This window comes from Phallusia mammillata, chromosome 3, assembly GCF_965637545.1.
Source record: "Phallusia mammillata chromosome 3, kaPhaMamm4.hap1.1, whole genome shotgun sequence".
Classification (NCBI taxonomy): Eukaryota; Metazoa; Chordata; class Ascidiacea; order Phlebobranchia; family Ascidiidae; genus Phallusia; species Phallusia mammillata.
In genome coordinates, this window is record NC_137254.1 from 21,682,083 (window position 1) to 21,694,657 (window position 12,575).

General features: G+C 36.8%; 1 protein-coding gene and 1 long non-coding RNA gene across 2 annotated transcripts; both read left to right on the forward strand.

The window, feature by feature from the left end:
* Positions 1-2,800: 2,800 nt before the first annotated feature.
* On the forward strand, positions 2,801-10,940 carry LOC145219830 (uncharacterized). Its single transcript, XM_080087137.1, has 22 exons — positions 2,801-2,916; positions 3,120-3,374; positions 3,805-3,918; positions 4,149-4,268; positions 4,457-4,570; positions 4,691-4,804; positions 5,171-5,284; positions 5,337-5,450; positions 5,801-5,914; positions 6,112-6,225; positions 6,667-6,783; positions 6,890-6,997; positions 7,073-7,185; positions 7,738-7,896; positions 8,097-8,179; positions 8,267-8,399; positions 8,776-8,988; positions 9,141-9,260; positions 9,437-9,574; positions 9,736-9,845; positions 10,219-10,426; positions 10,716-10,940. Exons 1-22 carry the CDS (start codon positions 2,856-2,858, stop codon positions 10,938-10,940), a joined length of 2,961 nt encoding a protein of 986 aa, XP_079943263.1. The 5' UTR covers positions 2,801-2,855.
* A 252-nt stretch (positions 10,941-11,192) lies between these two features.
* LOC145217445 (uncharacterized) lies at positions 11,193-12,575 on the forward strand. The gene is made up of 3 exons (XR_013857397.1): positions 11,193-11,350; positions 12,092-12,262; positions 12,412-12,575. It is a non-coding gene; the product is annotated as an uncharacterized LOC145217445 (long non-coding RNA).

Consider the following 12,575-nt stretch of genomic DNA (forward strand, 5'->3'; position numbering starts at 1 on the left):
GCGGCCACGAAGCATTTCTTGTGACAATGATTCATTTAAACAAATGTATGAAGCGAAGATAAAATGGAAGCGAACAAACGTTAAAACGTTCAGGGTATTAAATGACAGAGATTACCTCAAAAACAGAATAAATTTGCATAATTTCCTAAAATGTACTATTTAAGTTCGAAATATTTTAATGCTTTCAATATTGTGACACAGGGCCACGAACAATAAGCTTTTTGAAGAAGTATTTTGCAGAAGTCTGGCCTATGTGATAAAACATATTCTTTAGTTTAGACTTTTATTCTCAAAAAAATGATTTTCGTCGTATCTCGACCAGCTAGTTACTACGATCCTTCCTCTATAGCGGCAAACAAAACATCATTAAACAACAACACAATCTAATCCAACCTAAGCTAAAAAAAAGAGCGTAAAACTGGTGAGAAACGCCACTGCAGAATGGCGATTCCTAAAATATGCAAAAAAAACAGGTCTTGTACTACTGCAAACGTTTTGAGATCGATCTTCGTAGGAACGACATATCTTTTACGGTTCTTAACGATTAAACCTTTTTGTTTGCGAATAATTATCGTCTTTCTGCATAATTCATTTGCTTTGATGCATCGAGAACAGATCGCGATAGAAGTTTAAACAAACACGCCGCCTCTCATGAGATTGCATAAACGAGAGTCGCCGAAAAGTTCCACTGTAGGTAGCTGGTCTACCTCAAGGTGCACAGATAAGACTACAGAAAACTGCAGGGGCAAATTTTTGTTGCAAAAAGCAATTGTAAAACCAGTTTTCACTTTTACAGAAAAAAAACTAACCAAATTTAAAACTAACGGAAGCAAAGAAGAATCGCTTTGTTAAACTGTCCCGGAAACTATATGGTCTTTGCTTCAGTGCAAAGTTGCATAACTGCTGTAATGTATACATATAGTATCTTCATCTGGATATGATTCAAAACCACTAGGCTAAGTATGTACTTAAGATATTTATTTGAGACCACAGCAAAAGATGCACGTTACTTTGTTCTTAGTTTCATTTCGTTACTACTTTCAAACAGTCTTTTCTATTAATACAGCACAACCTAACTCAGTTTTAACAGAAAGAAGCTCAAGTCCAGTCACACAAATAAACACACATGGTCAGTACACCAGAGACAAAGCCAGATCATTATTTACGTCTGTACAGTCAGCAGGCGCTTTAAATTCCCCGGGTATGTATCAGAAGGCACGGTGAAAATCGATCAGGACTCTTTTCTAACGTCAAACAACTAAATCGTGGCCGGGAAAAAATGCCCAAACCACTACTCGATTGGAGAATTAAGCGAAAAACGCGTGTAACTTTGGCAAAGGCTGCAACGTCAATCACATAACCTTGCAGTCGTAGCCACATTCGTTGTGCAGACGAAATTTTCATTTTCTAAGTTTAAACAATGTACCTCGAACTTAAAATACACAAGCCATGGACTAACAAATTAAAAGCGGCTAGAAAACGTATTGTATTTCTTGCAGATATTAACAACATGACCTTTACAATGAACTCTTTTACTGTGGTAAAAGTTAACCAGGTAAGCCTGGACAAGTACGGTATTTATGGCACATAAAAATATGTGATTTTGGATGGAAAAATGTTTGTAGCAAGACCGGCTGAACAAGTGACAGAATATTAAACGCACAATCTACCTTCTGATTTAAATGTTTTAAATATTTGTGCAAAAAATAGCCCCACAGAATTATGTTCAATATTTGTGACTGAAATATGTATCTAATTTTAAAACTAAGAATTTCAAAAAACTTGGCCCTTTTATAATACTCTTGCAAAAATAAAACTGTTTTAGATAGCTCGCACACTATAGGTACTTAAGCGCAAATAAACGTAATCGATTTTATCGGACGCAACAACTAAACTACATTTTCGCACCAAATTTACCAAAAAATGTTAAACATTTTCGGGGTTAAACATTCAGCAAAGTAAGTCCTAAGCTTAAACACACAAACTTTGCATACTGCCAAACAAAAACATGCATCGGCAAATTTTATCGCTAAACGCGCATGGACAGGAAATGATTCGGTCGGTTAGATAGATAAATAATTTATACCGATCGAAAGTGGTCCCATGCGCTGCCCCACATGTTGCGTGTGTTTTAGGCCTTCGACAAAATCCATTGCTGATCGCAGACATGCTTATTACAAATGCGACGGCTTGCCGAGATGTGTGACACGTTCGGGGTGTCTTTGCCGTGATTTAGGTGCTGTATTTTACGTTGCTTTTAATGCATATTGGCATTGCAGAGGCCTGGTGACATTGAAGCGCAATTAACGCGGGTTTGGTGACATCACCTTGGAATCTAAAACCGTCCGTAACACATATTTATTCAAGGGTGGGAAAATGACTTAAGTAGAAAATTGTGTTTGCTTCGACCTAACCCGACATTGTTTTGTTTGGACTTGAAACGTCTACAATAATATTTAAGACAGCAAAATAGCGTTAAGAGCATCGATTCTAATTTTTTATCATTTCTTCAAAATTTTGTGAATACCTGTTTTCACATAAGAGTACACGTTTTATGAAACACAAAGTTTAAATACATTCTTATCAGGAAAGTTTAGCAATGCACCCTTGGCCAAAACTTGTTCAAAACAACATACTTTGCATGTTAGAGAAAATAGGATATGTTACACAACAATACCAAACAACATTTAGTCGAGGCATTTAGATAAACCACTTAAGACCCTTAAGCAATTATCATCAATTAAAAAATATTCCAAGATAACAAATAGCCCACGGCCATTAGACAGCATGCAACTTGTGAATTGCAAGTATTGTTTGTGCAACTATAGTTAGGGTAGCACACCGCTACATGTAAAATGTTAATCTCGAACCTCTTGCTTTCTTTATTAGCTATTTTGATTAAAAATGCAAACGGGGGTAAGTTTTTTTGTTTTACTACTTGAAAATAAATTACAAACAATTTTCTGAGGGAAACGCTTTGTATCGAACATTGCTGAAGCTTTTTGTGTCATATTTTGCAACGCCAGACAATTTTACACTTTAATGTATGGACTTTTTAGATAACAATAGGCAGATATCAGCAAGAGTAAATTAAATACATTTTTAGTCTTGATTTTTAGAAAATACAGGTTCAATGGGTTATGGCGCTTCAGCCAGCAACACAAAGCGCGTGACCGCAGTATTCGACACATGCTACAAAATTGTTCCACCAGAAATCCAAGCAACTGCTGTTGGGAACCCACGGTATAGGGATTTATTTCGCGTTGATGTGAGAACAAAACACATTTGGGGTTTCGTAGCTGATGTGGTGCGCACGGACAAAACCGCAGGATGGGGACAAAAGGATAGTGTTATGTCGTGGACGCTACTTTTTGGTAAGATAACGATATTTTTTATTAACATGAAACTAAGTCTTTTCACCTGCAGATTTTATTTTTAAAAACATGCTGGTTTATGCTCAAAATTTTTTTTGGTTGTAAAATCTCTTTTTTTTGGCCAATAGTTTATACCTGTAGCCACAGATAAAACATCACGATCCATTTTATGGATAAAAAAATCGGGGCATGTTCACATCAAAACAACATATTTGGTACTGGTACAAACATTATGTGTTGAAAACAAGAATTTAACCCATTTCAAAAACAAATCAGCATAACCACTTTAGCTTTATAAATTCAATACGTGACCGCAATGGAAAAAAACATTAGCGAGAAGTATAGCGAGCCAATGTATTAAAAAGGTTATCGATGAAAAATGCGACAAAGATTAAATACCCGATTTTTATAACAATCACTAACTATACAGGCAATCTTACGGACTATGTTGGAAGCACATGTGTCAACAACAGTGTCTGTGCAAACCAAGAGGGAGGTCAAACTTGCACCTGTCTTAGTGGGTTTGCGGGACCTAACTGCACAAGTAAGTAAGTACAAAACTGACGTTTTGTCTGCAGTTCAAAGCACAGTAATATTCCTATGTAGGTCATATCTGTCATATCATTAAATTCTATTTTGTTTTATGTCAACACCAACTTTTCAAATCGTCTTAAAATTATCATTTTCAAGACGTATTATATGTTAATGGTTTAAACCAATTGGTAAATTAAAATCCACGGAAAGTTTCCTGTAAAATTGCTCTTGAACTTTTAGATATCGATGATTGTTTGACGGTTGCATTACCATGTCTAAACAACGGTACATGCTTAGACGAAATAAACGGTTACTCTTGCCATTGTTTGCCTGGATTTAACGGCAGTGACTGTTCAACAGGTGAGGCTTAAGTATTTGGTCAATTACATTTACATTAAGGATAAAGTATAAGTTTTTTGCTTACATACAAATGCATGTAATATAATACTTTTTACCTTTTTTGCCTGTAAACTGAATACCTTTCACTATTTTGGTATATTTTAACAAAATGTGCAGTGCTGCAAGAAACATAGACACGTTTTATTTAGATATCGACGAATGCCAGCTTTTGTCATGCCAGAACAATGGAACGTGTTACAACCAAGTCGGAACATACATATGCTCATGTGTTCTTGGTTTCACAGGGCAAAACTGCGAGACTGGTAAACACAACCATAACCAATATATATTAGTTCTTTTAAACAAACTACATGCCCGCAAAACACAAGGGATGGTGGGTTATTGACCAGGTAACAGATACGAGTTTTATTTTGGTGCGCCAGATATCGATGAATGCCTGCCCACACCATGCGATAACAATGCAACGTGCACAGACCTCATTAACGGCTACCAATGCATTTGTAGAACTGGATACGAAGGCACAAACTGTTCAACAGGTATGTGTGCCCATAAGACCATAAAATACAGTTTTACAGCTTTGTATCAGTAAATAAAAAGACGACGAGTCGAATACAAAACAAAAGTTGCTGTATAACTAGACAACTAAACGTTGTTTGTTCTTTTTTTCGTTTTTTGCCTTACAATACAAAAGTCGTAAAATTAAAAACTAAAACGGAGGCTCGTAACTGCATTTCTAGTCATCAAAGAATTATTTTTTATTAGTGGATTGGAAATACAAGAAAATATAAACAACACTAACGCGCAGGGCTGTAGAAAATCAATGTACGTTCAAAATTTGAAACCGTTACATTAGCTTTTTAGAAAAAAAAATGTTTCAACAAACATATGTTTTATTGACCCAGATATAGACGAATGCTTCTCACAGCCGTGCAAAAACAACGCAACATGCAACGATGAGATTGACGACTACAGTTGCACATGCAAAGCTGGTTTTACTGGGGAAAACTGCGCCACAGGTAAGTACAGCTGCATAAGAGGCTTGGGTAAATGTAACTTAAAAGTTTTTAGACATAAACGAATGCGAGTCTCGCCCTTGCCAGAATGGAGGAAATTGCACGGATTTAACGAACTCTTACCAGTGCACATGTCGATTGGGATATTCTGGGCAGAACTGCTCGATTGGTAAGGTTACAAAATGATAAAGTCTATAGTAAAGAAAAATTAACCAATGCAGTCATAGGTTATGAACACATGTCAACACCTAAATGCCCTAGGCCTAGACTCTAACTGCAAAAATACCGATCAACCAACGCAAGTCGTTCACACCAAAACTAACTAATTTTTCACTGGAGTTTCAAGGCCATTACAACACAGAACTATGTTTGTGGTTGCTTTACTGCATGCAAACGAAGAAAAACGGTTGGCATCGCTTTTGCCAGCCATTCATTGCGATTTTGGCGTTACGGCGTGACCAAATGTCAAAAAAACATTTTTTTTTTCAAAAAGGCAATAACAGTATATTGTAATGGTAGATACTGATGAGTGCGAAACCAATCCGTGTGAAAACGAAGCATTATGCGAAGACTCTGTGAACAATTATACATGCACGTGCAGACCAGGATATAAGGGGAGAAACTGTTCCGAAGGTAAGCAACAATTAATTCAGAACAGTTAAACACACAGTTCCAAAGACTACATAATTTCTTTACCACACGCAAACATTGCACAAATGTCTGATACAAACGACACCAACAGTCGAAAAGCAAATTTGGCACCTAAAAAGTGGAATTAAAGTTATACTAGCCTAATAAACGTACGTCACGTTTACCGCGTTTTTTTTCAGATATTAATGAATGTGTTTCATCGCCTTGCAAGAACAACGGAATCTGCATAGATTTGATTAACGATTACCGATGCAACTGTCCACCAGAATTTAGCGGCACGGACTGTCAGACACGTAATTATTTTTTTAGCATTTTGAAAACAATGGTGGACACGATTTCCTAACAGTTGTTGATTCATTAACCCTTCATTTTGATCTGATTTTATAGTACAATTTGACCTAAAGCTAATGTAGGAATATAAAAGTCACCACCAGAGTATTAACTAAAGTCCGTCATCTAATAACTGTTGTCGGGTTTTACATGTGTTACGGCAGAAATGGAAAAAGTGGTTCTAATAGGCCGAATGGCTAGTTGGATCAACAAGTGCGGCATTCTTTAGCCTTCAATCTGGAGGAATGATGATATACTTTAACCGATCCAATGCCTAATGCTAGGGATAACATGGTCAAAGAACATAATTAATTAAAACATAAATAAGGGGGATGAATTGTTAGGTAGTCTTCATGAAAAAAGTTCCCCATTCCTGCATTACGATAAACCACTTTTTCATTTAGTGCCACTGGCGTGTTCGCAAAAAACCTGCCACAGTGCAGCACGGTGTGTCTTGTCAAATGGAAATTACAGTTGTGTGTGCAATCAAAACTACGAAGGAGACGGTTTACTTTGTAAACGTAAGTTTTTTGCTGCAGTTTCATGCCTAGTATAGCATCTCATCATTGAAAGCAAATAATAACAAAGTAATCACTCAAAAGAAGTAATTCAATAGCGTTTTTACAGCTTTCTGCACTGAAGAAAAAGTCTGGGTAGAAGATTTAAAAAAATATTTGACATTTCCCAAAACATCAGTAGACTACACTGCAAGTTCTATCGAGCTTTGTCCAACAGGTACGGCCAATACAGACTTTTGTCGTTATCCTAATGCATTAATTAACGCAATGTATAAGTATTGGTTATGTTAAGGTCGACCATTAGCGTCGAGAGATTGCGTGTGTACTTCCTCTGAAATGTTCGCTGCCTTCGGAGATGTTTACACGCCTAGTTGCAACATCACTACAGCAGATATCGTTAATAAGGTGAATAAAATAATAACATTCGTCAGTATTTCAGTATGCTTATGAGCAAGTTCACTAGGTATCACAGATCGAACTGAATTTTTAGTTTTGTCATGCACACCCAATTTTATCATTGAATCGTAATTTATGAAATGATAGTTTCAATCTGACAAGACAGTTTTTTCGCGGCACATTTAGAAATCTCAAACGTCATGGTGATTGAAAAACATTGTTATAGTATATATTAAATAAACTCCTTTCGAGTTCCCAAAAGTTACTAAATGAAACGATTCTCTAGGTTTAATTCCTTCAAGTTTATTTGTGAAATCCCAATAAAACGTCGTCGGACTAACCTGTTAAAAATATAAGCAACAACTTGTTAGTGCATAGCCTATACCGATTGTATCGGGGACATATTAAAACACACATTCAATTGGGTTTAAACATTTTCAAACAAAACTTGTAGTCAAGTTCATCACACTGAAAATCGCTTTTAAAAAGAAACTGCCCTTAGTGTATTAAGGTGAAATACTTCGTGTACTAGTCGTTGTTACGTTGCATGTATTTTGCTAGATTAACGAGCGAATGAGTGGTCGAGACGTTTCGTCAAGCCTGGCGTCTTTGAAGCTTTCCCTAGCTGACGGAAGAAACGCGGTGGAAACAGAATCAGCGGAAAGGATTGTTTCGGGATTGGAAAGAATTTCGACCATAATAAAACGCAACCGAAGTCAAGTAATAATTATAGTATTCGAAACGTTAGCGAGCCGTTTTACTCATGATCTTTTGCCACAACTAAACCATGTTTGCAACAAAAACACCCATGGTTTTATCAAATATTGCAACAAAATGCCCTAAGTTGATTATGCATGCAAACACATAATTAGAAAAGACTGAAAAAAAATTCACACTGCCAACCATTTAACTTTTGACAGTTAAGCACCAACGCCATGTTTGATACCATGGTGGCCACGGAAAGCCTCGCGACCAAACTTTTTTCTGACAACCTAAACCACAAGTAAGAAGTGACATTGTTTCAAAATACAACTTTCTGTATATACTTTGTAGCTTGGAAATCTAAACATAAAATATTCCAATGATTTAGGTCAATCGATTCACCATATCAACCAACACTAAAGCAACGGCTATACGGTGTTTTGCAAAACATGAGTTTGCGAGTTCGGTTGGAACAAAACAGAACGTCGGAAAGTTTATCAACAGCTAACATGACATTGCAGGTAACAAGGCAAAGAAGACAATTTAAAAATGTATCGGAAAGAAATATTGTGCTATGGCCACTATTTCCAAAACTAGGCTCAGTAACAGCCTCTTGCGGATAAACAAATGCTTCAAAGGCAACGCCAGGGTTTGTACAAAACCAAAATACAAAGTGATTGGGTAAGGGCAACTATTTGCGATGTTCTTTGAACATTTAAGCACTTACAGTTTATCAAAACAATTCAGCAATGACTGTTAATTGACTGAAAAGAGCTTAACGTAATGCTTTGCTATTATTATTTAGTATTCGGAGATTTGAACAACTTACAGCAAATTCATGAGAACAATTAGATTTACAGCACAAAGCAATGCTTAAAACATTCATTTGTTTGCCAGATAGTTCAACCTTCGAAAAGCGACGAGTATACGGAGGTTGCGTTTTCCCCTTTCTACCCTAACAAATCGAACGTGGTAAAACCTCCAGTGAAAGTAATCATACCTGATTCGGTGATTAACGATGCTTCAAAAAAACTTGATGACGACGTTTACGTTGCTTTCATGTACTTCAACAACGACGATTTATTTAGCTCAACAAAACAAGCCGAATTTGTGAGTAGGCAAAAAGTTTGTATGTTTACTTTTGGAGGCATTGGCCAGCTGCAAATCATTTTTGTTTCGTATGGAATGTAATTAAATGGTTTAATGTTTTCCTGTACTGTAATTACACAATGGCACCATCACAGCCCAATATACCGTTACAGGTGGTCTCAGTGACAATAAGAAATTACCATCCTTCAACAACGGACAACTACTTTCGCCTCGTTTACAACTCGGAAACCAGTAAGCAGGGTTCATCCAAGGTCGACGACGAATCACTTATGGTGAGAAACGAATTTCAACGCATTTTTTAAAGTTATATATCGTTGAATTAAAAAAAATAGGAAACCTCAAGATTTTTTTCCATTAAAAGTCTGCTGATTTAAAGACTATATAGTTAATACAAAATCGAGGCTAATAACAAACTTTTTGGTTAACATCTTACTTGCAAAATGCTCAGGATCTTGTTACTCGCACACAATGCAGTGTTTGGGACACACACCATCTTCGCTGGGTGCCGAACGGTTGTCAACTGGTCGAGAACACTTTTCCACCTGAATGTAAATGTTACAAGTTGGCAAACTTTGCAATGCTCATAGTAAGTGCACGTAAATCTGATATACTGTACAACTCGTTTAAATACCATTGTTTTAGAGTTTGGTAGACAAATTATAGCACGTAGTTGCAAGCATGATCATTTTTAGCTTGATAAGAGTTAAAGGAATAGTTATTTTTTGTTTTAATAATGTTCCCTTGCAGGACACGAAAATTTTACCGTCTGCGTTTGCTATTGGAGTGACAACCTATGTTGGAATTATTGCCTCCTCAGTGTGCTTGGTGGTAACGGCGGCCATTTACTTCACTTTAAGGTAATTAGCGCCGTAGCTTTAAAGAGAGTTGCTAAGTGGTTTTGATTCTGTTTACACATAACACGAAAACATTTGTAACCAGCAGCCTCTATGGTCAACATATAAATTGGGCTGTGGCCTTCACCTGCTTTTAGCAGTATTGGTTTGAATATTTTAAAAGCATCAGTAGTACAAAAAATTATAGCTAACACACCAAGGATAAAAGAAACATGGAAACAATGACACCACAACATTTTTTCTGAAGTACAGGTTCCTTTAAAAAGATGGGTGAATTATTTTGTTAACGAGTGGTCCATGAAAGAGATTTCGAATTGTGCTGATATAAAAACATAAAGTTCATTTTGAGCTTATTTCAACGTTTCAATGTTTGCAGTGAACTGAGGTCAAGACAACCAACCACATTTCTACTTCATATCTGTTTCTGCTTGTTCATGGTAAACATCACATTTATAACCGGTGCAAGTCAAGTACATCACATGATACCGTGTTACATAACAACCGCCCTGCTCCACTACTTTCTGCTGGCAACTTGGACGTGGATGACAGCGAATGCATACAATATGTACAACGCACTAGTAAGGGTAAGAAAGAAATGGACAATTTTAACTTTAGGTAATAAAATTTTTAACACGGATCCATACACATATATAAGCCTTTCAAAATAAAGCACATCCCCCAAAGCAGGTTTGGTAACATGACTTTCGATATGCACCACATGTTGGCTCTGTACTGTCACCTGGTGTAATTAACATGGATTCCAGGCTAACAGAAAAACATCCTAGCTTATAAGTTGGATCTCTAGTCTTTAGCCTGAACGGAAAAATATTCTAGACACTTTAAAGTCTAATAAAAAAAACATTTTTTATGTAGGTAATAGGTACATCCGATACGCTTCCTAGATTTTCAGCTATTGTCGGTTATATTGCTCCTCTCGTGGTGGTTTCTGTGAACGGAGGTGTAGCTGTGTTTTACAAGGACTTGAAAGACTACAGGCCAGGCATGAGCACTTTTGTTTACCATGAACCTAAAAAATCTAGTTTGGGGGCACGGTTTTACGCTGGATTTCCAAAACTGGATTGCCGCTTTGAAAAATAAAATTTTGTACTTCAACCACAACTTTTTTAAAAAACGTATAGCAACAAAGTTTGTAAATTTTTAGTTCCTTGTTTAATCTGACAAGGTCTCCTGTATACCGTCGTGATTACAAACTATGTTTATCTTTGGTCCAAGGAGTGCAAAAAAAACTCGAAAGAACACCCTAGATTCACAAGTTCTAACATGAAACGGCATATTCAAAAACAATATTACAAAACGATATCACAACACATTTCGTGTCTTTCGCAGACGATATTTTGTTCGAGTCAGCGTACAAAGCGCGACATATGTGCTGGCTTCGACTGTACTCCCTTTACTACGGATTTCTATTGCCTGTTGGAATTCTCGCCTTCGTCAACCTGTGTCTTTTTGTCATTGTGCTGTTTAAAATCACATGCCGACGAAACATTGTAAGCATGATTTTTAATTATTCAAATACAGCACCAGGGAAATCCATAGACTATTGGTGCCGCTTAAAAGCTTGGTAATCGCATAAACAAAGTCTACAAATACAACTACATGCAGTGGTAGTATCTGCTAAGATTTCGAAGCAACTAACTGACCACAGTATATGCCAGCGGTCGGCATATCCTGGCACGCGTGCCAAGGTTGGCACGCGAGGTGGTTTTTCATGGCACGCCAACGGATTTGCATGTTTATATTGCAGTAACAATTTAACCTCTTACACTGCTTGTTTATAGTTTTTATCAGGCCATTGTCTTAAAATTTAGCCTTGCATGCACAAAACACGCTGACTTCTCTTTATTATTGATATCTGCTGGCACGAACCACTATTATTTAGAAAAACGTTGGCACGCGAGGTCATTACCACATAGAAATAACAAGTACGGGAAATTGGCACCCGTCGCCTAAAAGGTTGCCGACCCCTGACATATGCTGTATTAACTAAAAACCCATTAATACTTGTGATCTACAAACTGCATTAACATGCAACGAAACATATTAGGCATCAGCTACAAAAATATCATCCGATGACAATCGATGTGCTTAAATTTTGCAGCACACAAACAACTACAATTCACAAGAAAACATTTCAGCATATCCGCCTTTTTCCAAGACATGAAAACTTTTATGCTCTAGTTTAGTTTTCGAAACCTAGTGGTCAGTTTTAACGTTTGTACTTTGTCTAGATTAAATCAAGCTCAAATAGACGGACAACAAAAGATAACTTTATGATTGCGATTGCTATGATTTTCATGATGGGCTTAAATTGGATATTCGGCTTTCTGATGCTAGTAGCAGAAAATGTCACCTACCAGTTGGTTATGGCTTGGTTATTTACAATTTTCAATTCAACACAGGTAAGAAAACCAGATTTTCGAAATGGTATGCAAAAGTTTCCACCCAAGAAACATGTCTTAAAATAACAAAGACTTTAGCTTGGATAAAGATAGAAAGGCAATAGAAGCAGTTTTGATAAACGTACGTTCATTTCAAAACTTTTTCAAAGGGAGTATCAATCTTCTTTCTCAACTGTGTTCGGCAACCAAGTGTAAGGCAACTGTGGTGTAAGCTGGGTCCCAGGAAACAAGTCAAACCCAGTTCAAACATCACTGCTATAACAAGACCATAGAAAAGTAGCGTATTGGAAATACAACTTCCACGCAATTCAAA